The sequence below is a fragment of the Equus quagga genome, chromosome 14 (genome assembly GCF_021613505.1).
Source record: "Equus quagga isolate Etosha38 chromosome 14, UCLA_HA_Equagga_1.0, whole genome shotgun sequence".
Taxonomy (NCBI): Eukaryota; Metazoa; Chordata; class Mammalia; order Perissodactyla; family Equidae; genus Equus; species Equus quagga.
Genome location: NC_060280.1, coordinates 92180795 through 92206032, shown reverse-complemented (window position 1 = coordinate 92206032; position 25238 = coordinate 92180795). Strand labels below are relative to the sequence as shown.

At 53.8% G+C, this 25238-nt stretch overlaps 1 protein-coding gene across 3 annotated transcripts in view; it reads left to right on the top strand.

The window, feature by feature from the left end:
• The first annotated feature begins 394 nt into the window (after positions 1–394).
• Positions 395–25238, top strand: part of ARHGEF18 (Rho/Rac guanine nucleotide exchange factor 18) — an 88276-nt gene continuing 63432 nt past the window's right edge. The window contains exons 1-7 of one of the 3 annotated variants that reach the window (XM_046685316.1): positions 395–648; positions 13745–13869; positions 21817–22076; positions 22858–23008; positions 23719–23833; positions 24521–24578; positions 24868–24912. In XM_046685316.1, coding sequence (XP_046541272.1) covers positions 13855–13869; positions 21817–22076; positions 22858–23008; positions 23719–23833; positions 24521–24578; positions 24868–24912 — 644 coding nt within the window. In that variant the 5' untranslated portion in view covers positions 395–648; positions 13745–13854. Of the gene's footprint in view, positions 649–13744; positions 13870–21816; positions 22077–22854; positions 23009–23718; positions 23834–24520; positions 24579–24867; positions 24913–25238 lie in introns of all 3 variants that reach the window. The other 2 variants (XM_046685315.1, XM_046685317.1) reach the window with 2 other exon arrangements.

Sequence of the window (25238 nt, the reverse complement as noted above, 5' to 3'; positions counted from 1 at the left end):
ACATCAGGGTGGCAGTTGAGATCAGCCGTGATGGGAGTCTCCACACCACAGGAATTGGCAAATGCTACACAGCAGGACTTCTTTTTTTGGTCAGAGGGGTGGTTGTTAAACATTTACCAGCACGCCACGGGGACCCAGGTGACTCCATGTCACCGTGTGTGCCTCCGTCTCCCCGTGCGTACCCACGAGCCAGTGTGTGTTCATGGGCGTCCCTGTGAGTCTCTGTCTGTGAACCCGTGTGCCCGGGGGAGGCCACGGCACCCCATTCTTTCTTGGCAGTTAGTTCCGGAGGAAGCTGTCGGGGTGGGGGTGAGGGTGCTGAGGCTGCCCTGCTCGCCACCCACCTCGTTAGGACGCCTGCATGCACAGGGCTGAGCGGCGAGGGGGGCTCCCGCATCCAGACCCCAGTGCTCTGCTCTGCTCAGACCCTCCCGCAGCCCGCGGCCGGGGAGGGAGGCGCCGGGCAGGCGGGAGGGCGGTTGAGGAAGAGGAAGTCAGGGCAGAGTTGGGTCACCCTGTGGTTACCCCGGGATCTGGCCCGCTGATGCACCCCTTGGGCCGGCTGGAGCCCTAGCCATGGGTCGTGGGGGCTGCAGCAGCTGGTAGCCAGGCTGGGTACCTGCAGCAGTGAGGACAAGGCTCCATCTGGTGAGTGACGATTATTGCGTGGGGACGGGGGTGGAGGGGCGGTGAGGGACAGACAGACCAACACAGACCGAGCACAGGGGGCCCGTGGGGGCCTGAGGAGCCGCGGACAGAGAGACATCCACGGTGTCTCTCCATCTTATAGTCAGCCTGCTTCCTGAGTGGGTGGGGGAGGCTGTTTGGCTCCCGTGTTTGCTCTGCAGAGATCTGTCGTCCTAAAAGGCCACCTCAGGGGGCTGGGTCCATGATGGACAACCAAGTAAGTCAGGAGGATGAAGCCCCTTGTAGCCAAAGTCTGCATGGGGGACAAGGGACAGGGGGTGAACGCGGGGCTTAGGCTCCCTGTGGCAGGGTCACCAGGCCGTTTTGCTTCTTAAACTGGAGATTCCGGGGGGGTGGGGGACCACAGACCTCCCTGAAGCAGAATTCAAAGGGTGGAGCTGAGGAGAGTGACTTTCAAAACAAGCTCCCGTTTAAGGCTGCTGTCGGAGAGCCAGCCCCAAGAATGGCCTCGCCCCGGTCTCCCGAGGTCATCCAAATAGGAGGATCTTCCTCTGGGCAGCCCTCCACATTGGGGCCCCCCCCCCAGGGAGGTGCCCCCTGGCTCCCACCGTGGCCCACCTCGGGGAGCCGCCGCACACCCCTGGCTGCTTGGGGTGGGGTGAGACGGGAGGAGGAAGGCTGTGGTTTGTGCAAGGCACACCCAACCTGGCTGCTTCCTCTCGGCCCCCGTGTCACACGACCTATGTGAGGGCTTCACATGCCCTGGGTCGGGGAAGGTGGCCCAGGAGCAGCCGGGAGGAGGTGAATTTGGAGTGGACAGCTGGGGCCAGGAAGGATGGAGCTGGTGAGTTAGGCTGGGGGACACCTCAGGGAAGGCCTTGAATGCCATGCTCAGGAGGCTGATTCTTCACGGCACTCCGCTGGCCCGGTCACCTGCGGTTCTGAGGAAAAGGGCTTGACCAGCGAGCACAGCCGAGGGAGCTCTGCCCCCACTCTCGGCCCCCCTCGAGAGCCCCTCTGAGAGAGCTTCCTGGCACAGGTAGGCTTTCTACTGCTCCTTCAAACACCGGTAGGATGTCAATTGCAAACCCATCAGTGTGTCTGGTCTGGACCATTCTTCATGTGCCCTCCTGGTCCTCCAGCTCCTGACACAGGGCTGGACACATGCCAGCACTCAGTACTGCTGTTGAAGGCGCTAGGATGTCTGTGGTGGCCCGTTGCGCGTTCAGATCCCCATCCCCCGTCTCTGTGTGGCCGTGGGCAACTGGCTTCACCACTCTGGCCTTCCTTTTGCTCCCCTATAAAAGGATTGTGGTAGGCTTTGTGTGCAAAATCTTAGCACGGTTTTTTTTATTAATGCCGTCAAGTAGATTCTGACTCCCAGCGACTCTGTGGACCGCGGAGCAGAACTCTGCCCGGTCTTTCTGCGCCACCCGCTCACCGTCGGAGGCTCTATCAGACAATGCCCTGCTGTTATCCAATGGGCTTTCATGGCCGACTTTTTTGGAAGGGGGTGGTCAGGCCCTTTTTCCTTGTCTGTCTTAGTCTGGAAGCTCTGCTGAAGCCTGTCCTCCCTGGGTGACCCTACTGGTATTTGAAATCCCAGTGGCACCGCTTTCAGCATCACAATAACACACAGCCCCCGCAGGATGACAACCACAGCCAGGTGATGTGGTTCCCTGACGAGGAAATGAGCCTAGACTGTGGCAGTGAAAGTGCCAGATCTTAAGCACTAGACCACCAGGGCTGGCCGGCATGTGGTGGGAGCTCAGGAAAGATTGTCAGTATTGCCCATTCCCTCATACACTGTCCCTGCCCTAAGGCTTTGCTTCCCTGAGTGGTCTCATCCATGCGCCATGTATGCACCCTTAGAAACTTCCTGTGCCGCGCTCAAAAAGGGGGCCAAATGGTGGACTAACCTCTACTGAGTACGCAAGGTGGGCTCCTGAAAGGAGGCTAGACAGAGATGGCAACCACCTCCTTGGACTCTGCTTGAGGCTGAGTATCAGCCACCGAAGGGGCAGAGCACAGCAATGGGGTTCTTTTGAGAAGGTCCCTTGGGAGCCCCCCATGGAGGAGGAACTGGAGTGAAGGGGAGAGACAAGGGGAAGGGAGATGCTCTCAGGAGGCGACGGAGGCTGGACCAGATCAGGGCAAGGAGGACGCAGAGGGAGGAAGATGACTGGGGACAGGACTTGGGGACCATTTGGTGGCTCTAGAGGGGGTTCAGGTCCAAAAGGAGTCCAGGACAAGGTGCTGCTTTCAGCTTGATTGATGGGATGGCGGTGGGGGATGTTGGTTGAGTTGAGAGAAGCTGTGTTTGAGATGTTTGTTACTTAACCTCCTTGTGTCTCAGTTTCCTCATCTGTAGAATGGAAGCAGTGGAAGCACCCCCACCATCACCCCATGGTAGGGTGGTTGTGAGGACTAGATGAGCCTATTGGCGTAAAACACTTAGACCAGTACCCGGCACAACATAAGCTCAGCTCTTGTTAAATGTTAGGTTGCGTTGCTGTTGTGTCACCCCTGGTGAAGGCTGGCATGACCCACACACCCGGCCCCCTCTTTGACATCCCCTCCCGTTGACCAGGGTCTTACCTGTACCCGCACCTGCCCACCTGGACTTCAGGGCCACACGCTCCCGCAGAATCTTGCCTTTCCTCATCAAGAAGAGGAGTCAAGGTGGAATCTCCTCCCCCTGGACCTGGGCAGTCCTTCCTGATTCCCCCAACTAATAAGGTCCAGCAGAAGTGATGCTAGGTCATAATAAGGTAGCTTCTGCCTGGCTGGCTCTCTTTCTGTCTCTCTCGGGATGTGGATATTTGGAATCCTGAGTCTCCAAGTGGGAAGTCCGGCTTCCCTGAGGATACCGTGCAGGAGAGACCATGAGAAAAGACCACATAGAGATCAAAAGAGATGCCCAAGGAGCCCCAGCTGTGTAAGTCTTCCCAATCATGTGAGCAAAGATGCCTTCCAGATGGTCCCGCCCCAGCCCGTGTCTGACTTAGAATCTCACAAGAGACCCCAAGCCAAAACCACCCAGTCAAGCCACTCCTGAATTCCTGTCCCGTAGAAATCTTGAGACATAATAAATGATTGTTGTTGTTTTAATCCACTAGGTTTGGGAGTGACTTGTTATGCAGCAATAGATAACCAGAGCACCCTGCATTGCCCTGTACTGCACCCCAAAATTTTGTAGCTTAAAATGATAGTCACTTATTTAGCTCACAATTTGTTGGGTCAACTGAGTGGCTTTTCTGGCCTGGACCAATTCAGCCATTCTCTGCTGGGTTCACTAATGGATTCATGGGACCCTGTCATGAAGTCTTTTCTAGAATCTCCTCTTTCGAGGGGCCAGGACACCATTGTGTGAAAAGACAGTACCCTTAAGAAGATGACAGTCACCATCAACAAGATGGTGAAAGACCTCATTAACATGGCAGACTCTCATTCTCATTAAGACAGTGATGCCCTGACCCACACGGCAGATGACCTTACCAAGATGGTGGATGCCCTCACCAACATGGTGGCTATCTCCACCAAGATGGTGGACGCCTTTATCAAGATGGAGTACATTCTATACCCTGCATCCCCATCCAGTCTCTTCACCTGTTCTTTTCTACAATCTAGTAACACCCAGGACAAGAAGATCACCTTTTGGAAGGACAAGGGGCTATTTACTACTTATGATAACTAGCATCAGGCTCAGGGGAGACAATCCAAGTGGTAAATGTCATCTGGGTCTCCTTCTGCTACATACATACGATAAAACCAGAGCATTTAAACTTGAGACACTAAAGTCACTTGGCCCTCTGCCTCCAATTACTCCCACCCATGCAATGCCACCCAGCCTCCTCCCCACAACTTCACAATCAGCCCAACAGCTCAAGGTGGGAACCACATGTTCCCGATCCAGTACTCTAGCAACACTGTGGTCAATTCTGGCCCTAATGAAATAAGAAAAATTGGGCAGTGGAACCATGGTAGAAGTCATCTCCCAAATCTATATCAAAACTCTCCATTAGGTGGGTACATTTGATCCTGTGCATGGAGGGTATACCTGGAAATATCCCTTCCCCTTGACCTTTTACACGAGACCAACCCATCCCCATGTCTCATTATGCTGGACTTTTAAATCCAGCATCTGTATCTTCTGTGGATCTGTTGCTGTTGTCTGTTTTTCTTCCTGGTTTTAGGTTGTGAGGTTCTATCTCCTGGTGTGTGTGGTAATTTTCGATTGAATGCTAGCTATCATTTATGAAAATCCTTAGATACCATTGGTGGCTCTTCATGGTGTTATTTTCCTCCAGAGAGGATTTACTTTTTCTCCTGCCGGGGGGGGGAGAGTAAGGCCAGATCACTTTAGTCAATTAACTGACTTGAAGCTGGATTTTGGTCTTGGTGAGGGTTGGTCTATTTCTGGTCCCCCCTTGCTCATAGCACGCAGTCTTCTGGGGGTCCCAACTCTCTCCTCTTTATGGGCTCTGAATTCCAATGTCTGTTCCTCCAGCCCTAGAAGGTTGCCAGAAGCTACACTTAGCTTCTTAGCCTCTTTCTGGTCTGCTCCACAGTCATGTAAGCACTGCATCCATATCAACAACTCATTCCTGAGAAAAAAAGCACTGCCTTATGTCTACTTCATCTCTAGGGTTTCTCTTCCTTCCAGAATCTTGACCCCCTCCAAGTCTGGCTGCCAAAGCCTTCAAATTGAGTGTGGTTTTTTTTCCTTCCAATTTTGTCCAGCTTTTCTAGCTGTTCTTGGTAGGAGGGTAAATCTACAATAAGCTAGCCTGCCATTGATAGAAGTAGATATCCCTTTTACAGGAAGATTTTTAGCAAGCCCCCTTTGCTAACTCTGCTCTAGATTCTGTGTTTCTCTGATTCTGGACTCCTGGATCCTTGCCTCTGGTACCATCGGGTTGATGGAGGTCCCTCCTGGCTTCTCATTGCCCTATATTTCCCTGAACTTTTCCTACCTGCTCCCCATCTAGAGGTCTGGGAGACCTAAGAGAGGTCCAGGGAAAGACGTGTGGTGGGAGATGAGGAATTAAAACCCAGAGCACAGCAGAGGAGCTGTCCTCTGGATTTCTGTGTATACGTCTGGCTGTTTGTGCATATCTGTGTGTGTCTGTGTGAACGTATGTCTGATTATGTGTGTGTGTGTCTGCCATTGTCTACGTGTGCTGGAGAGTGTGTTGGGTGTTGGTGTATAGAGTGTTTTTATGTCTTTCTGTGAGTGAAAGACTCAGCGGTCACCTACTCACAATGTGATGGCTGAAGTCATGAGGGAGGTGCAGAGGGGGTCACCAGAGCCAGCGGGGAGAGCACGAAGTGGCCAATCAGAGAGCCTTGGGAACACAGAGTTTCAAGGTCAAGAAGAGAAAGGAAGACGAGCCAAGTCAGGATGGGAGACCGAGAAGGGGCACACAGAGGAAGGTGGGGTATGTAGCATTGTGGGAACGTTGGATTTCAGGAAGGGAGTAGTCAGAGGTGTCCAGTAAAGGTGAGACTTATAAGTGCCCGTTGAATTTAGCCTGAGAGACAGCTAGAAGACTGGAGGAGATGGAAATAAGACTATGGAGCCGAGTAGGTGTGTGCAGGTAAAGACAGGAGTGTGGATAACTCTCTGAGAAGAGGGGAGGAGAATGAGAGCTCCCTGAAGAGAGAAGTGACAGCTGGGAATTTTGCAGACACGAGTGACAATGCAAGTCAGGAGGGTCCACCTCCAGGGGGCAGCGCTTGCAAGGGCGTGCTCTGGCTGGCGTGCCGGCTGGAGCACCCACAGACACACACCCCACGGATACGTTCAGAGATAAAGACGCAAACGCCTAGACACACAGAAACCCAGGCAGACGCCAAAACGCCTTCACAGATATCAGAAGATCTCCCCCAGCCCCAGATAAGTCGTGCAGATCCAACCTCACAGATACTGACGGGTATCCAGACACCCACACACGTAGGATTGCAGAGATTTGACAAATCGACTGCATAATATCGTTCAGCCATAAAAAAGAAGAGAATCCTGGCATCTGCGACAGCATGCACGCACTTCGAGGGCATCGTGCTAAGGGAACTAAGTCTGTCAGAGAAAGATAAATACCCTATGATCTCACTTATACGTGAAATCTAAAAAAAAACCTCAGAAAATGAGATCAGATTCGTGGCGACCAGGGGTGGGACAAACTGCCAGTTATATGATAAATAAGTCCCGGGTGGCAACGTACAGCATGTGACTATAGGTAACCCTGCTGTGTGGTCTATTTGAAAGTTGTTTTCACTATGACAAAAAAAATTTTCTTTCTCTTTTTGTATCTATATGAGATGATGGATGTCACAATAACTAAACTTACTGTGGCAATCGTTTCACAATATAGGGAAGTCAAGTCATTACGCTGCACACTTCAAACTTATACAGGGCTGTAGGTCAATTATATTGCCATCAAATTAGGGGGGGAAATCCCTTAAATGGTCATAGACACCCCACATAGACAAGTCGACACTCAAGACTCACAGATCCAAAAACACACACTCTAGATGTTGATGCAAAAATGCACCATCAAAAACATAGGCACAGGGGCCGGCCTGGTGGCGCAGTGGTTAAGTTTGCACGTTCCGCTTCTCGGCAGCCCAGGGTTCGCCGGTTCGGATCCCGGGTGTGGACATGGCACCGCTTGGCACGCCATGCTGTGGTAGGCGTCCCACATATAAAGTAGAGGAAGATGGGCACGGATGTTAGCTCAGGGCCAGTCTTCCTCAGCAAAAAGAGGAGGATTGGCAGTAGTTAGCTCAGGGCTAATCTTCCTAAAAAAAAAAAAAAAAAGACCCAATGGGGCACACACACAGAGATACTGATGGGCATCCAGACACACAGAGAAGATTGCAGAGATTTAAAAAATCAACTGGATAACGTTACACTCAGACATTCATGCACACCTAGGCGCACCTCAGGACCCGGGCTGTGTTGCCTGAGGACCCCCAATGTCACCATCCTTCACACAGCATCCTTCGGCTCCTCCTAGGAATGTCTTGTCAAGCCAGGATAGAGGCTTGTAAGACTAGGGGGTGGGGATGGAGATAAGGGCTTGGCCTCCCCCCAGGCTGAAGTCCCAGGCACCACCACCCCACTCCCCAGCCAGAACCAGCAGCCCCCCTGCCCAGCCCCAGGCTCGCATCAGCTGATGCATCTGGCAGCGCCTGGCGGCAGTCTCCGCCTCTCTTGCTGGCAGCCCCATCCTGGCAGGGAGTCCCTGCCCAGCTCCTGCTTCATCCCTTACTCCTAACGCACATTCTCCGAGGCAGCGGTGCGTGGCCCCCATGGCTAACTCGGGGCTCAACCACTCCTGGCCAGCCCTCTCCAAGCTGTGGCTGAAGCGGTGGGCCTTCAAGAGAGGTAAGGCTGCAGGGCACCCTAGTCAGCCTGCCCCCCATCCCGCCTCGAGCCTTTCCTCGGCCCCAGGGCATGGACTCTGCCCAAGCCAGCCCCAGATTCCATGACCCCTGGCTGCCCCGGGGTCCCTCAGAACATCACACACTCATGGGGTCCCTCTTTTCTCAGAGGAAAAGTCTCCCCAGGAACTCGTCTCACGAGGCAAATTTGCAGAAGGAGAGTCTGCCCCAGAACAGCTCAGAATTCCCTAGGGCAGCCCAGCGGCTTCCTGGGGGTTCCGGCTGCTGTGCGCCGCTGGGTGGCTGCAGAGCAGAGGCTCAGGGAGGCAGCAAAGGCAGGACTTAGAGACCGCAGGGGTTCTGAGAGACAACCCCCTCAAACACACACACACATTGGCTGGGGGACCCCTCTCAGGCCCAGGGCCTCAGTTTACCTCTGTGGGGACTGGAAAGTCCCTTGTCTTATACCCTCCAAGGCCTGGTGAATGGCTGTTGCAAAAAGACACTTCCTCTTAAATCTCAGGAGGCGTCTAGTCCTTGAAGATAACCAGACAGGGGGTAGGGGACAGAGTGACAAGAGTCCCCTGTGGCCTCCACACCTACATGAGCCCCTCCCTGTCAGGTCAGCCCCTCTGCTCAGCCTCAAGTCCTGGCCAGCATCGGCAGCATGAGCCGAGTGCCTGTTAAGGGTGGCAGTGAGTGTCTGCGCAGGAGCGGGGCTGGTGAGAAGATTCATTAACTTGTTCATTCCACAGGCTGTCCTTGAAAGCCTACTGTGTGCGGGGCGCTGCGCTGGAGGAGAGGGGAAGATCAGGGGATGTGGTGGCTGGGGTTGGGGAGAAAGAGGGTGGCCTGGGGACAGAGATGCAATAGAAGAGCAGTCATAATGATGGATGTTGCTGCTAGTTGTTGAGCCCTCATGAAGTTGGGCTCAGAGAGGTTGAGTGACTTGCTCAAGGTCACACAGCAAGTACACCCTGGAGGAGTCAGATTTAAAACCAGTTCTGTTCTAAGGCCACCTGTGCCATGTGCTCTGCCCAGTGGACAAAGCCACCAGTGTGGGCAGCCAGCGGGCCTAGGGAGGGTTCTTAAATCCACCAGTGGATGGCAATGCTAGAGAATTAGTGCATTAGCCGCAGATCACCAAGCTGCCTGCCTGTGAACCAGGTCCTAAGGAAGGGGTCTACCTGCTCCTGGCCACCCGGCCCACCCTGTCATCGTGCCTGGGCAGGGGCAGTGAGCTGTGGGACCAGGAGTGACTCTTACACACTTTTGTGGCTGGTGCTGTGGGGGCTGCAGGTGGAAGAGGCTTCTTTAGACCTGAATCCAGGCTGATGGATGGCTCCTTCCAGACAAGTGAGAAAAACAGGGGTGGGGGGTCGAGAGTGACTCCCTGACAGGGTCCTTCCAGTCTTCAGCCCTGGGGGGCATAAGGTGAAGGGCCTTTTTGCGCCCCTCTTAAGCTTTGTAACTGGCTGTCTGGGTGCCTGATGGGGCTTCCTGGGAAAATGGTGGGGTTGGATTGGGGGAGGCAGACACAACCGGGAGAGGGAGGTTAGGACATCCAGGGAGGTTCCCCGGGGCAGGGCCCCCCACTGCCCCTTCCCCTCAGTTGCTCCAGTGACCCATTCTGGCCATTCTTTTTCATTCATTCCCCAAAATATAATCAGCGTGTATATAATGTGTGCATGCTGTGTCTCACCTTGGTCTCTTTCTTGCCTGGTTTCTCTGACACAATTCTGCCCCCCTTCCATCTCCACCTCTCTCCATCTCCTCCCCTCAGAAAGCCAAATTCTGAATGTAATGATCACTGCCTTTGAGTACTACCGCATCGCCTATCCACCCAACTACCCACCCATCCATTCATCCACCCAACTATCTATCCATCCATCCATCCCTCTAACCATTCATCTTACTATTCATCTATCTAACTATCCCTCCATCCTTTCATCGAACCATCCATCCCGTCATTCACCCATTCATCCATCAAACCAACCAGCCAGCCAACTGTCTAGCCACTCATCCAGCCAGCCAGCCAGCTAGCTAACTGTCCAACCATCCATCCATTCATCCATCCATCCGCCCACCCATCCATCCATCCATCCATCTAACCACTCATCCATCCAACCATCCATCCATCCATCTAACCACTCATCCATGCAAACATTCAACCATCCATCCATCCATCCATCCATCCATCTAACCACCCATCCATCCAACCATCCATCCATCCATCTAACCACTCATCCATCTAACCATCCATCCATCCATCTAACCATCCATCCATCCATCTAACCACTCATCCATCCAAACATTCATCCATCCATCTAACCACGCATCCATCCAACTGTCCATCCATCCATCTAACAATCCATTCATCCAGCCAACCTTCTACCCATCCATCCATCTATTGAGTCATCAGCTCACCACAGGACAGTCTGGTGGTGATGAGCCCTTGCTTTGGAGTCAAAAATACCTCGGTTCACATCCCACTTCTGCCTCTCACCAGCCTGGTGTGACCTTGAGCAAGTCAATACATCTCTCCGAGCCTCAGTTTCCACTTCTGTAAAGTGGGAGGCCTCAGTACTCCATAAAGTCCCTGCCCAGTGAAGGAGGCAGACCCTGCAGGCTCTCCTGGTGCCCCTGGGGGACTTGGCGGAGGGATGGGCCTGCCCCTCTGGGAGGATCCCCCTCCCCTCTCAAGCTCCCTTCAGCCTCCAGGACCCACCCCACATCTGGCTTTTCTCCTCCTTCACAGCCTGCTTGTTTTGTTCCGACGTTTCCCTGAGTCATAGATGCTGCCTCAGCTTCAGGGTGAGGAAGGTGAGAAATGAAAGATGATGAGGGCAGCAGAACAGAGTCCCTCGACCAGCCTGGACGGGTAGCTGAGAAAGCAGTGATGGAGGAAACCATGACATTGTCAGGCCATGTGGCAGGCCAAAGGCATCAAAGGCTCATTTACCTTGAAGGGAATGGAGCTGGAACCCCCATGTGCACCTACCCCATCAAAGCTTTGCAAGGGGCCCCAGCAATTTTTTGGTGACAACTTTATTGAGATATAATTTGCACACCATACAAGTCACCCATTTAATATGTGCAATTCAATGATTTTTAGTATAATCACAGCATTGTGCAACCATCACCACGATCAATTTTAGAACATTTTCATCACTCCCAATAGAAACTCATATCCTTTAGTTATCACCCCATAACTCCACACACCCCTCCCCCAGCCTTAGGCAACCACTAATCTCTGTTCTGTCTCTATAGATTCACTATTCTGGATGTTTTATATAAATGGAATCACATAGCTTATGGTCTTTGTTGACTCGCTTCTTTGCTTATGTTTTCAAGGTTCGTCCACATTGTAGCATATGTCAGAACTTCACTCTTTTTCATGGCTGAATACTATTCCATTGTATGGTTGCACCACATTTTGGGTAACTATTCACCAGTGGAGGGACATTTGGGTTGTTCCCACTTTTTAGCTATTCTGAATAATGCTACCATGAGCAATCATGGACAAGTCTTTAGATGGACGTATGTTTTCATTTCTCATGGGTCTAGACCAAGGAGTAGAATGGCTGGGTCAGATGGTAACTCTTTGGGTTTTTTCTGAAGAACTGCCACACTGTTTTCCAACCTCCTTGGTTTTCTGCACACATGCATGCATGTATGTAACCCTTTTTCATTCACCTATTCATGAAGTGGGTTCATTTCTGTCTTGGCTAATTTCTGCCATTCTTGCTACCGCCCAGAGGCCCCAGCAATAATTTCGTACTCTTTTTCTTTTTCTTTTTCTTTTTTTTGGAGGAAGATTAGCCCTCAGCTAACTACTGCCGGTCCTCCTCTTTTTGCTGAGGAAGCCTGGCTCTGAGCTAACATCCGTGCCCATCTTCCTCTAGTTTATACGTGGGACGCCTACCACAGCATGGCTGCCAAGCAGTGCCATGTCCGCACCCGGGATCTGAACCAGCGAACCCCGGGCCGCCGAGAAGCGGAACGTGCGAACTTAACCGCTGCGCCACCGGGCCGGCCCCACGTACTCTTTTTCTTAAAGAAGGATCCTCCGAAGTGTGTGAGCTTCAGGCCCCCAAAACTTGGGGCAGTGTTTGTAGGGACGCAGCTGAGAGGAGAGGGAACATGAACGGGCACAGACAGCCTCATGCCGTCCCCCTCACTCTGCTCACCCAGCGTCAAGATAGACAGATATCATCACCCCTGTCTTATGGTTATACACAGGGTGACCACAAAATGTATCACCCAACCCACAACCTTTGGACAGAGAAAGAGGTACTGCTAATAATTACCTTGACTCAGAAGCATTAACTAGTACTGTCCCCAGCACATCGGGACATGGGGTCACCCAGCCATAGGGGACCCAAGCTATGGAATGAACAGGGACCTAACTCCAAAGGCATCTGCCATCCCACTCCCCACCCCCATCACTGCCCCAGCTGTTTCTCTCACTGCGAATGTGCTGGTTAGTCCCTCCACGCATCCCCCCACTGGTCTGCTCTCCTCCACCTTCACCCACCTCCTCAAGCCTCACCTGCAGCCACTCTCCCCTCACCTCCCTAGTTTAAGCAGAGCCCAGAATGTCTTTGCAGAAAGGATGGAGGAGTGAAAGGAGTCCAGACGTCAAGGCAATGCAATGAAATGAAATGCACATGAGAGAGACACTGTAGGTGGGGGGTGGGTGGGGATTTCCGGAGGGGGTGGGGGAGGTCTTCATGCAGGCAGCCTTCGGGCAGGAACTAGGGGGAGAGGGTCTCAGGCAGCAGGTCCTGCAGGGGCGAGGATAAGGCACAGAAGGAAGATCCTGGTGGACATCAGTGGCTGGGCCAAGAGATCCTGCAGGTGGTGGGGAGCCTCCCCGGGAATTCATATAGGCAGGGGTGACGTGCTGTAGCAGACAGGGGCAGGGGGATGGGGATGCCCACTCCTCCCACAGAGAGGGGCTCCGTCTAAGACCCAAGATCAAGCCAGGGCACCCTCCTGACTTGGAAGGCAAGGAAAATGGCCAAGACTGGCCAAGTACCATGGGATAATGCTTGACACATGCTGGGACCTGGCATCGTCACCAAGCCCTGAAAGGTGGGCATCATCACACCCACCCTGCAGGTGAGGAAACTGAGGCTCAGGCAGGTGCCTTCCCCAAGGGTGTGCAACCATTAATAGCAGGTCCAGGAAAGGACACAGTCTGGTTGACCCCAAAGCTCTTGTTTTCTCCTCTATACCATGCCACCCAGTGGTCTCTGGAACTCAAAGTACAATATAGGGACAAGAGACAGCTTGAAGTTCAACCAGTACACACCCTCCAAATGTGGGCATTGGGCACTTGCATTTGATCTTAGGGACCCGTTCTATCAAACGCTCTACTTTTGCTAGAGGAGGCATGACCAACCAATTTCATCTCATGAGCCAATTAGGATCAACTGGAGACAGCTGCCAAAAACGGTGTGCTGGGAAGACTTCTGAGGGGACAAATGGATCAGTTGTGATTGATTAGAAATGTCTGCCACAGCCTCAGGATGAGGAAGCAGTGGCATGTATGTTGCCCTAAAGATCACTGAGACCATCCTCCCCCACCACCCCATCCTATAGATGGGAAAACTGAGGCCCAGGGACAGCAGTGGCAGATGCAGAGCTCAGGACTCCTCAGGACTCCCAGCTTAGCCCTGACACCTTGTCCCTCCTTTCTCCTCAGGCTCTGAGCCCAAGTCATGTGTCCAGCCTTTTGACTCTGGAGCTGCAGCCTCGGCCACCAAGAGCAGCAGTGGACCCTGGGGGCCTGAGCACCCAGACTTCTTCTCTGCCATGGAGGATGAGCAGGCAAGTGTGTGACTGCTGAGATGGGCAGCAGCTGATGACAACGGGGGCAGCAAGTACACGTTGTTATCACCTGCATTTTACCAGGCACTTGGTGTGCATTATTTCAGGGGAAGCTCATTAAAACTTGGCCAAGTAGCTATTATCCTGTTTTATAGGGGAGGGAACTGGAATCCTTTCTGGAACAAGAAGAGGGAGGGAGGGATGAGTAGAAGGGAAAGGGGATGGATGGATGGAAGGAAGGAAGGATGGACAGAAGGGATGGATGGACAGAATGAAGGAAGGAAGGAAGGGAGGGAGGAGGGAAGACTAGATGGGTGGGTAGGTGGGTAGATGGATGGAAAGGTGGGTAGATGAAACAGCGAATGGGTGGATGGATAGATGGATGGATGGATGGTTAGATAGGTGGATGAATGGATGAATAGAAGGAAGGAAGGGATGGCATAGATGGAAGGGTGGTTAGATGGGTGGTTGGGTGGGTAGATGGATGGAAGAGATGAATGGATGGATGGATGAAAGGGAAGAAGAAAGAAAGTAAGGATAGATGGATGTAAGGGTGGGTAGATGAAACATTGAATGAGTGGATGGATAGACGAATGGATGGATGGTTAGATGGGTGGATGAATGGATGGATGGAAGGAAAGAAGGAGGGAAGGAAGGTAGGAAGGAAGGGCTGGCATGGATGGAAAGGTGGTTAGATGGGTGGGTGGGTGGGTAGATGGATGGAAGGGTGGGTGGATGAAAGAGCGAATGGGTGGATGGAAAGATGGATGGATGGATGGTTAGAAGGGTGGATGAATGAATGGATAGAAGGAAAGAAGGATGGGATGTCATGGATGGAAGGGTAGTTAGATGAATGGTTGGGTGGGTAGATGGACTGAAGAGATGAATCGATGGATGGATGAAAGGGAAGAAGAAAGGAAGGAAGGATAGATGGATGGAAGGGTGATTAGACGGGTGGGTTTGTGAGTGGGTGAGTAGATGGATAGATGGGTGGGTGGATGGAAGAGTGGATGAATGGGTGGATAGATGGTTATATGGGTGGGTGGATGGAAGGAAGGAAAGAAGAAAGAAAGAAAGGAGGGGCCGGCCCAGTGGCGCAGCGGTTAAGTTCACGCGTTCCGCTTCTTGGTGGCCCGGCGTTCGCTGGTTCAGATCCTGGATGTGGACACAGCACCGCTTGGCAAAAGCCATGCTGTGGCAAGCGTCCCACATATAAAGTAGAGGAAGATGGGCACGGATGTGAGCTCAGGGCCAGTCTTCCTCAGCAAAAAGAGGAGGATTGGCAGTAGTTAGCTCAGGGCTAATCTTCCTAAAAAACAAAAAGAAAGAAAGGAGGGATGAGATGGCATGGATGAATGGACAGAAGGGTGGTTAGATGGATGGGTGGGTAGATGGATGGATGAAAAGGGAAGAAAAGGCTTTCTCCCACAGCGAGCTCTGAACCACAGCAGCCCTGTGGAGTGGTCCAAAGTCTGGCTGAGATGGCCAAGCCATTCTGTTCCCACATCAATCAGTCTCGGCCTGGGGACTGCCCAGGAACCGCTGTGTCTTCCCAGAAGGGAGCTGATAGCTGGCAGCCATCTATTGACAGCTCCCCACTGCCCGCCAGCATCTGGGGCAACATGTCCTCACTGAAGGGGGTCTGGGTGGCATTTTACACCACCCACCACACTCCAGAAGGAGGGTCTGTTACGGTTAAACCATACAGGGCATTCTGCGTATGCCCCCCTGTCATTTTACAGAAGATGGCACTGGGGTCCAAGCAGGGAATCCATCCATTCCCAAGAGTCACAGAGAATTCAGGGTGAACAGAGATAGGACTAGGACTCAAGTTCAGTGATGGGCCCGTCCGGGGCTCTGGACCCCTAGGAACCACAGGCAGATGAGATGGTTATGGAGGAACAGAGCGCCTGGGGAAGACGGGAGCCCTGGGAGCACGCAGCCAGGCTCTACCTCACCACCAAGAAATAAGCCCCTCCACCCGCATCCCTGTCACCGTCATCCACCTGGTCAGCAGAGCTGGAGGAAGTGGAGGGCATTGTCCTTCCCCCTCCCTCCCCGCTCCGTCCCCAAGCCCTGTGACCACTGTGCCTGCACAGTCCTCAGCTCTGTCCACGACTCTCCCTCGTTCTCCACTGCCCTGGCGGAGGCCACCATTATCCATCGCCCAGGTGGCTGGGACGGGTGTCCTCCTGCTCCGCCAGCCTTCATCGTGCCCCATCCAGACCCATCTCGGCTCTGCATCTTGTATAATCTTCCAGCCTTCCCACCACCATTGTCTGGAATTCAGAGATTAAGTCCTTCCTTGACCCGCCGGGCCCACTGACCGGCCCTCCCTGCCCCACCCTCCTCACGTCCAGCCGTAAGGAACTCTTGCTGGTTGTTAGAAACCGACAGCCGTCTGAACATCCGGTTCTTCCGACGCTCAGAACACCCTCACCCGCAGCCTCTGCCCAGCCAACTCCTACTCCTTCCTCAGGGCTTCACTCGCTGTCTCTTCCTCCAGGAAGCCCTCTTGATTTCTTTTTCTTTTTTCTTTTTTCGTTTTCTTTTTTTTTACACATTTCGTAAGACTTTTTATCTAAAGTCTACTAACGAGTAAGATCATTTTAAAATGTATGAAACTTGACCAAAATGGCCAATTCGAGAAATCATTTCCAGGTCACATGGAGACTATCTTATGTGGTTGGAAATAGAGTTTGGCGGCTTTGTTTTGGCTATGGAAGCTGTCTAAAGACTATCTAACATTTCCTAATTGATCACACTCAGTAGGTTTTTCATACCAATGAGTGTCCTGGGTTTTGTACTTTTTAAAAAAGGGAGTTTTCTAAGTAAATTTCCAATATTCCAATCCAGAATTCCTGTTGCTCCGGACAGAGTCCGCCGGCCCCCCCTCAGTTTTTCTCCAGCCTGCGCCCTGAAACGTTCTCTCATACTCAATTATAATTGCTGGGTTTAATGGTCAGTCTTCTCCAGGTAGCGCCAGGAGAGCAGGAGAATGCATCTGCGTGAATCCATCTGGGGTGATATCAGCTTCTCAGAGGAAGGGCCTGACTCCTGACACACAAAAATTTGAAATATAAAGGCAACCACCACCAGAATGTCTGCTTCCATCAGTTGAGGGCTGGCAACACGCACACCTCATCTTATTTTGCCTTCATGGCAATCCTACAAGCAGGCAGCATCCTGTCCATTTTCGAGATGAGAACATGGAGGCCCAGAGAGGTTTAGGAACTTGCCCCAGGTCACACTGATCTAATAAAAGCCACAGCAGAGATACAAACCTTAACGAAGGCCTTTCTACCGGGCTGTCATTCGAGAACCCTCTGCCCTGTTACACACTTGCTAGTTCATTTGCAATCAATGCCCTGTGTTACACGATAAAATGAAAGCAGAGACATCATACGCTTGAAGTTGCTTTGGTGTGCTACTTTTTCTTTTCTTTTCTTTTTTTTTTTCTTGAGGAAGATTAGCCCTGAGCTAACTACTGCCAATCCTCCTCTTTTTGCTGCGGAAGACTGGCCCTGAGCTAACATCCATGCCCATCTTCCTCTACTTTATATGTGGGACGCCTGCCACAGCATGGCATGCCAAGCGGTGCCACGTCCGCACCAGGGATCCGAACCAGTGAACCCCGGGCCAAGGAGAAGCAGAACGTGCACACTTAACCGCTGCACCACCAGGCCGGCCCCACGAGCCCATTGATCTTATTTCCCTCCCACCTCCCTGGGTGCCCCTTCTCTGCCTCCTCTTCCTCCCTCTGTCCTTTGAACACTGGGGTCCCATTTCTTCAGTCTCTGTCTAAATACCCACGCCCTTGGCCCCGGCTGACCCGGGTGCACCCACCCCTCCTGTGACTTCGAAGGCAGTCTCCTTTCGGCTCACTCCTTTCCCCCCAAGTCATTCCAATCCGGTCCCTGGTGTCTGGACAACCTGACTCCCATCTCTTCTTCCACTGCCCGAAAAGTTTCCTTGTATCTCTGGTTTTCATCCTCCCGTAAATATAAACACGTCAGGACAGCCTCTTGGCGTGGACCGGGCCGCCCTCCCTCTCCCGCATCTGGGCTCCCTCAGCGGAGGCAGAAGTGGGAGCCGGGCCAGGGCTGGGGGTGGCGCGGTGGGGAACAGCTGGTGCAAGGGCCATCCAAGCTCCCTGCCAGCAGGTCGACTCAGGGAGGGAGCAGGAGGGGGCCTCATCCTTTGCCGGGGACCTTGTACCTTTCCTCCAACATTTCCTGCCTGAGGAAAGATGGGAGCCGGCCAAAGGGGGCCTTTCTGGACATCTGACTAAACATTGTACGCTGACGCCCCACAGAGGATGCAAGAAATTCAGGCTCGCTGGACCCTGGAGAGCCTTAGGCGATGGGGTCCCCCGCTCAGACCCAGAGATGTCTCAGTAATCCCCACTCTGAAAGAAGGCTTACTGTGTGCAGATTTAGGTATTACACGGATAAACGTTTTTTTTAAAATGTGGTTATTTATCTTGTTGTATATTAAGAAAAAGTAGGTGGCCGACCCGGTGGCCCAGCAGTTAAGGGCGCACGTTCCACTTCGGTGGCCCAGGGTTCGCCGGTTCGGATCCCGGGTGCACACATGGCACCGCTTGGCATGCCACGCTGTGGCAGGCATCCCACATATAAAGTAGAGGAAGATGGGCACGGATGTGAGCTCAGGGCCAGTCTTCCTCAGCAAAAAAGAGGAGGATTGGCAGCAGAAGTTAGCTCAGAACTAATCTTCCTCAAAAAGAAAAAAAGATCAGTGGGCACAAAGCAGAGATTCCAGAAGAAGGGAGGTCGTGGAAAACAGGATGGCGGGTCCTCAAAAAGTCAAACACCAAATAACCATAGGAGACAGCAATCCCACTTGTGGATCTCTATCCAAAGCAGGGACTCAGAGAGTCTCGCACCCACATTCATAGCGGCGTGATTCACAGTGGCTAAAGGGTGGAAGCGACCCAAGTGCCCATCGGCGGATGAATGGATAAACACAATGTGGTTTTGTTTATATCTATACAGTGTGGTCCATCCATACAATGGGATGTTATTTGGCCTTAAAAAGGAAGGAAATTCTGAGACACACTAGAATACGGATGAATCCCGAAAACGCGCTGCTAAGTGAAATAAACCAGACGCAAGAGGACACATGTTGTGCGATTCCACTCAGATGAGGTCCCCGGGATAGGCAAATTCGGAGAGACGGACAGTAAATTAGAGGTTCCCAGCGGCTGGAGGAGGCGAGAGGGGGAGTGAGTGTTTAATGGGGACAGAGCTTCCGTTCGGGAGGGTGAAAAAAGTTCCAGAGATGGATGATGAGGATGATGGCACAACCATGTGAATGTGCCTAATGCCACTGAATCAGACACTCAAAAACGGTTAAAATGGTAAAGTTTATGTTATGTATATTTTACCAAAATAAAAAGAAGGGAGGGGTCAAAGCCATAGAGAGCTCCAAGTGGGTGAGGTCAGGGAAAAGAGGCCAGCCCCTACGGAGCTCCCCTTCCTCCTTCCAAGGCAGGTGTGGACGCTGCCACCTGCCTCCTGCCAGCCAAGATCCACAGCTGACCAAGGGCCTGGCTTTTGGTTGGCAGGTATTTTCTGTTTTAAATTGGAAGCATCTCTGAAAATTCCCCACATCAAGCTTTCCCAGCGATCTCCCTGTTCTCTTTCACCTAGTAAGGGCTGGCCCTGCCCGATCTAGTGGTCCAGCCCCAGGATTGCAAAACTGAGCAAGTACAATCGCAGGACCCCCAGTTAGATTTGAAGGCCAAATATTGCAATGTTTGGGATATACTTATACTACAAACAATATTTGTTGTTTATCTGAAATTCAAATTTAACGGGGTGTCCTGTATTTTACCTGGCATTCCTACCCTAGGGTCCTCCTGTGGAGTTCATGAAGGGGGCCAGGTCCCCTCAGTGACCCCCTTCAGGCCACCAATTGGGACAGTCCATCAAGGGCTGCCTGAGATCATATAGATGCCTGAGGCCACATCTCAGCGTGGGCTTTGTATGGAGCAATGTGAGAGGCCCACCCACCCACCCACCTGCCCACCAAACCCTGTCTGAGGACAGTCCTAACAAAGGCCTGGAAAGGGACAGTTCTTGTCCTGCAGATCCAGATAGCCCAGAGGAGGAACACCTTGCCTAGCCTTGAGGAGTCAGGAAGACAGCCTGGAGGGCATGCCCAATCTGGGTTTTAAAGGATGAATAGGAGTTCGCTGGGCAAACTCTGGTTGGGCTGGGAGAAGAGGATCTCCAAGGAAAGGAAAAGGCAGGTACCCAGGCTAGAAAAATTGGCAAATAGAATGACTGAGACAGAGAGGGAGGAGAAGGGCATAGGAAGCAGAGGAAAAAGAAATAGAGAGGAGGGGGCCTGCCCCGTGGCTGAGTGGTTAAGTTCACGTGCTCTGCTTCAGCAGTCCAGGGTCCACGGGTTCAGATCCTGGGCGAGGACCTACACACCACTCATCTAGCCACGCTGTGGCAGCATCCCACATAGAAGAACTAGAATGATCTACAACTATGTACTGGGGCTTTAGGGAGAAAAAAGAAAAAGAAAATTGGCAACAGATGTTAGCTCAGAGCCAATCTTCCTCCTGAAAAAAAAAAAAATAGAGAGAAGAGGAGGCAGAATAAGAAAGAGCATGGAGCTTGGATCCAGACAGCGGTCCCAGTTGAGTCTTTTTTTCCTCCCCGAGCCTCAGTCTCCTGATCCGGAAAGTGGAAGAACAATGCCCCCTGGTGGAATTGCTGTGGGCTTAGGCACAATGCACGCTTGGTTCCGGGTGCTGTGGCAGACGTGCATCATTGTCCACCCCTGTGTATCTCTGGTGTCAACAGCACCTGGCACTCTGCTGCCAGAGTGGTGGGTGGGTGGGGACAGGAGGCTGCAGAGGGGCAGAAGCAGGAGGCAGCTGACCCTGGAGCCTTTTGCACTGTGCTGAGGAGGCTGGGCTTCTGCCTCTTGGCAGAACGGAGCTCAGATGTTCCAGACCCCACTCTGGTAGGAGGGAGCAGGGCCGGGAAGAGGGAGAGGCCAGCAAGGCGAGCCGGACAAGTGAGGAGCCCAGACTGTCATTTCGTAACCTTTTGATCAGTTGTTCACTGTGGATCTCCTTGCATTATTTTTGAGGTTTTTTAAAAATATTGCATTAGGGTCCGCCCCCTGGCCAAGTGGTTAAGTTTGCGCGCTCCGCTTCGGCGGCCCAGGGTTTGCTGGTTCAGATCCTGGACGCGGACATGGCACCGCTCATCAGGTCATGCTGAGGGGGCGTCCCACATGCCACAACTAGAAGGATCCACAATTAGAATATACAACTATGTACCAGGGGGCTTCCGGGAGAAGAAAAAAAGATTGGCAACAGATATTAGCTCGGTGCCAATCTTTAAAAACTATATATATATATATATATTGCATTAAAATGTAATTTGTCTTGATCTCCGAGTTTTGGGGCATCCCCTTCAATTTTGTGCCTGAGGCCAGCGCCTCACCTGTCTCACCCTAGTCCCGATCTGGAAGGGATACTTAGGGTGGGTGAGGGGACGCCCCAAGCAGCCCAGGGAGAAGCCTGGAAGCCCCCACACGGCCTCGAACCATCTGCCCTTAGCGTCAAGGATAACCTGCCTGCGCGCAGCACTTACACGAATTGCGTTCGCGGACGTGACGTTCCGTGGGCGCAGCGGGCGGGGCAAAGGTCATCATGTCGGTTTCACCAGCCGATCAGGCGAAACTCAAGCACAGACGTGGAATCAGGTCTGGAAGCCCAGGCTTTCCACCCCTTTTGGGGGATAAGGCCGTGAACGTCCAGGCAGTCTAAGAGCCATTCCTCCCCTCCCGCCGCGCAAAGGGCGCTGCGCCCAGGTTGGACGGGAGGGGGATGGGCAGGGTTTGGGTCCTGGGACTCCTGCTGCTCTGGGTCAATGTCCTCTTCTCCCCACCCGCCTGCAGGAGGATGGTGTTCCAGGGCGGCTCAGCGAGAGCGCGGAGGACCTCAGCCTGGACCTGGGGGCGCTCCAGGGCAGCGAGTATCTTCAGGACCTGGGCTTTGGGGTCCTTTCCCATGCCGAGTCCGGGGAGGCCAGGGGCAGTGGATCCCCTGGTGAAGAAGCTGGAGGAGATTCGCCCTTCTCCAGCTCCGCACAGGCCCCGGACCAGCCACGGACGCGCAGCTGGGAGAGGGCACGGAGCTGCCCCGACAGCTGGCAGAGGTCAGCCCCCCACCGCCACTGCTTCCGTGACCCACCCCCAGGGCGGCCCGGAAACGCTGCCCCCTGCCTCTAGCTCGAGGGCCACTGTGGGTGTCTGCACTGTCAGAGGCAGCCCAAAAGGCCCTCTCTCCAAGACGCACATGCATGACGCACCCAGAGCCTGTGTGGGCACACGAATCCGGGTGCACAGACAAGCACGCATACGCCAAAGGAGCGTGCACAAGCACCAAGTGAAGACTGTGCCAGCGCTCCGCAGGCACCCACAAACCCAGATGTGCACACTTGCCCGCACACACTGGGTGTCCACGCCCACACTCAACCTGCAAGCTTGCACACTCATGCATAGAAGGCTAAGTGTGTGACTTTTTGCACACCAGTTGCACATGTATGCACAAAGCCACAGATGTGCTTGTGATCAAAACACAGCTGTGTGCTCAGCTCCACACACGCCATGGTGGTGGCCCTGTACAGTGGAAGGGGGTGCTTTAGCCACCCCCACCCATCTCCCTCAACCCCCCCCAAGTCACCCCAAATAAATCTAGTCTAGTCTGTGTAAACAGGGTGGGCCTGCGACACAAATGGGAGCATCAGCAGACCCCCCACACAGGGTTCCCCTGATGACCCCTCCGATGTAGCGAGATCTGGACGCCTCTCTGTGCCCTGCCCTGGAAGGATCACCCCAGGTTCCCCAAGCTCCTGGATGTGTGGCAGGCCAGGGATGGGGCAGCCGCCAGATGGAACAGACCCAGCCAAGCTCTGACTCTCTCCTTTCCCCCAGCAGGTTCAGCACCGACACCTCAGCTGTGAATGACGGGCCCTGTCTCCCTCGGACGCTGGCTAGCCTTGCTCTCAACCAGCCGGGAGAGGGTCTGCAGGCCTGGACCCAAGAGTGTCTGCCTGGGGGTGGGACCCCAGCAGAACACTCTGGCAAGGTGGGTGCAGCCCGCAGCCGCCCCCCCCCCCCCACAGTAACACACCCTTGGGCCCAGGAGCTGGTGCTGCGGCAAGAAAGGAGCATGTCTCCCATAGCTAGCGGGACTTACGAATCATGGCGGGGTTGTCCATGGTGTAGCCCCTGACTGGGGAGCGCTGAGTCCTGACATTACAGCCCAGGCCTGAGGGGCTTCACTGGGGCTGGGGCCACAGCATGGGATCCTTGACCACAAGTGCAACCCATGGGTTGGGGGGCAAGGGGACGTCTCCACATATCTGCAGCTGGAAGGAAGCAATGTCTGTGACTTGGGTCTGCAAATGGGTGGGGCTTGTCTTGGGTCTGGATTGCAGCCCATAGCTGGGGAATGCATGCTCTGGGCTGTGGCCTGTGCCAGGGGACCATGACCTGGGGGGAAATCCCTGACCACAGCTGGAACGTGTGGCTCAGAGTTTCAGGCCCCAGCTCACAGCTAGGGGGAATGTCCTTGGCCAGGACTGCCATCCATGACTGCAGAGGGGATGGCTGCAGCCCGGGGTTGCTATGGAGACTGAGCCCCGTGCTTCTGCCCTGTGGCTGGGGGGAGCCCTTACCTGCGCTGATGGGAGGCTGGGGCCCTGGCTGTGGCTGGGGACCCTCCATCTGGGGAGTCTGCCTGCAGCCTGGGGCTGCCTCCCTCCCCTGGCTTAGCAAGATGCTTATTCCCTGCAGGAATGTGACAGCCCTGAGAAAAAAGTGAGGTCACGGTCAGTTCCCGTGTCCTTCGATGAGATCAGCTTCCTGGGACTCTCTCCAGTTTTGGAGGTGCCCACTCCAGCTGTCGAAGGTAGCCAGGCCTGGGGGTTCCCTCATTCCAAACAAGTAGGGCAGGGGGTTTCTGCTGGAGGGTGCCCCGGATGGGGCCCCAGCTGGACCCCAGAGAAAGGAAAGGAGCGAAGGGGGCTTAGGGTCCCCTGGGCAGAATGCTGGGGGTCCTGGGGAAGGGTGGGCAGAGAAGGGAAGCAGCCTCCAGTATCTGCCCTCCCCCTCCCCAGGACCTCGAGCCAGGTGGACTGCACCATTGCAGTGACCTTGCCCCCCGAGGGGTCTCTCTTCTTTCTCTTTCTATCTTTATCTGGCTCCTTGTCTCTGAATCCTAAGAGCTTGTGTCTCTCTGGTGTTAGACGGACTGCAATCTAAACCCAAATCTCTCACTTTCTAGCAAGTCTCAGAGCCTCGGCAGCTTTCTCTATAAAATGGGACGATCAGTGTATCTCCCTAGTGCCACCTGGAGGGTTCCCTGAGTGCCCATGTGCAAAGCGCGTAGCGCATCATAAGTGCTCGTAAGACACTCAGGACACCTCCGTCCCTGGCTGTCTGCCCTCTTCGTGCCTTTCCTCCCCGAGAGTGGCAGGCCCCATCTGGACAGTCTCCAGTTCTGCAGGGGTGGGTCAGGGGGTGCCAGGGCAGGGCTGGTCCCACCCCAGAGCCCCCTCATCATGCCTGTGCCTCCTGGGGTGGGGGCTCCTTCCAGGCCTGGAGCCGCCAGCGCTGGAGTGCATGGAAAAGGACCACGTGGAGCCGGATCGTGTGTGAGTGTCCGCCCTGGGGAGGGCGAGGGGCCCCAGTGGACAGCCAAGGGGTCAAGGCTGGGGTCCATCTCAGTCCCCCCATAACCTCTGTCTTCTCTCCCACACCATCCTTCTCCCAGGGGAGGGACCCAGGCCCCTCAGAAAGGTCCTGGACATAGCATCCAGAGAGGGTTGGGGCTTCGGGGTAGGGTCTGCATCAGGACCCTGGGCCTGGTCAGGCCATCGCAACTCGTCTTGGGGAATATGCCTGTAATCCGGGGACCATGGGCTGTTTTTATCCCCCACCCAGGCTGATCGTCCAGCAGGTGCTTCAGGAACTTCGACAGTACCATGGGTGAGTGGGAAGGGGGACAGGTGTGAGGGCACAAGTGTGGGAGAGGACAGAAGTGGAGACAGGTAGTGGAGAAGGGTGGGGAACACAAGTTTGGGGGAACAGGCATGGTGGGACAGATGTAGAGGGACAAATATGAGAGACAGTTACAGGAGTGGACAGGTGTGGGAGTGGACAGGTGTGGAGGTGGACAGGTGTGGGAGTGGACAGGTGTGGGAGTGGACAGGTGTGGGGGAATGGACAGGTGTGGAGGTGGACAGGTGTGGGAGTGGACAGGTTTGGAGGTGGACACGTGTGGGAGTGGACAGGTGTGGGGGAGTGGACAGGTG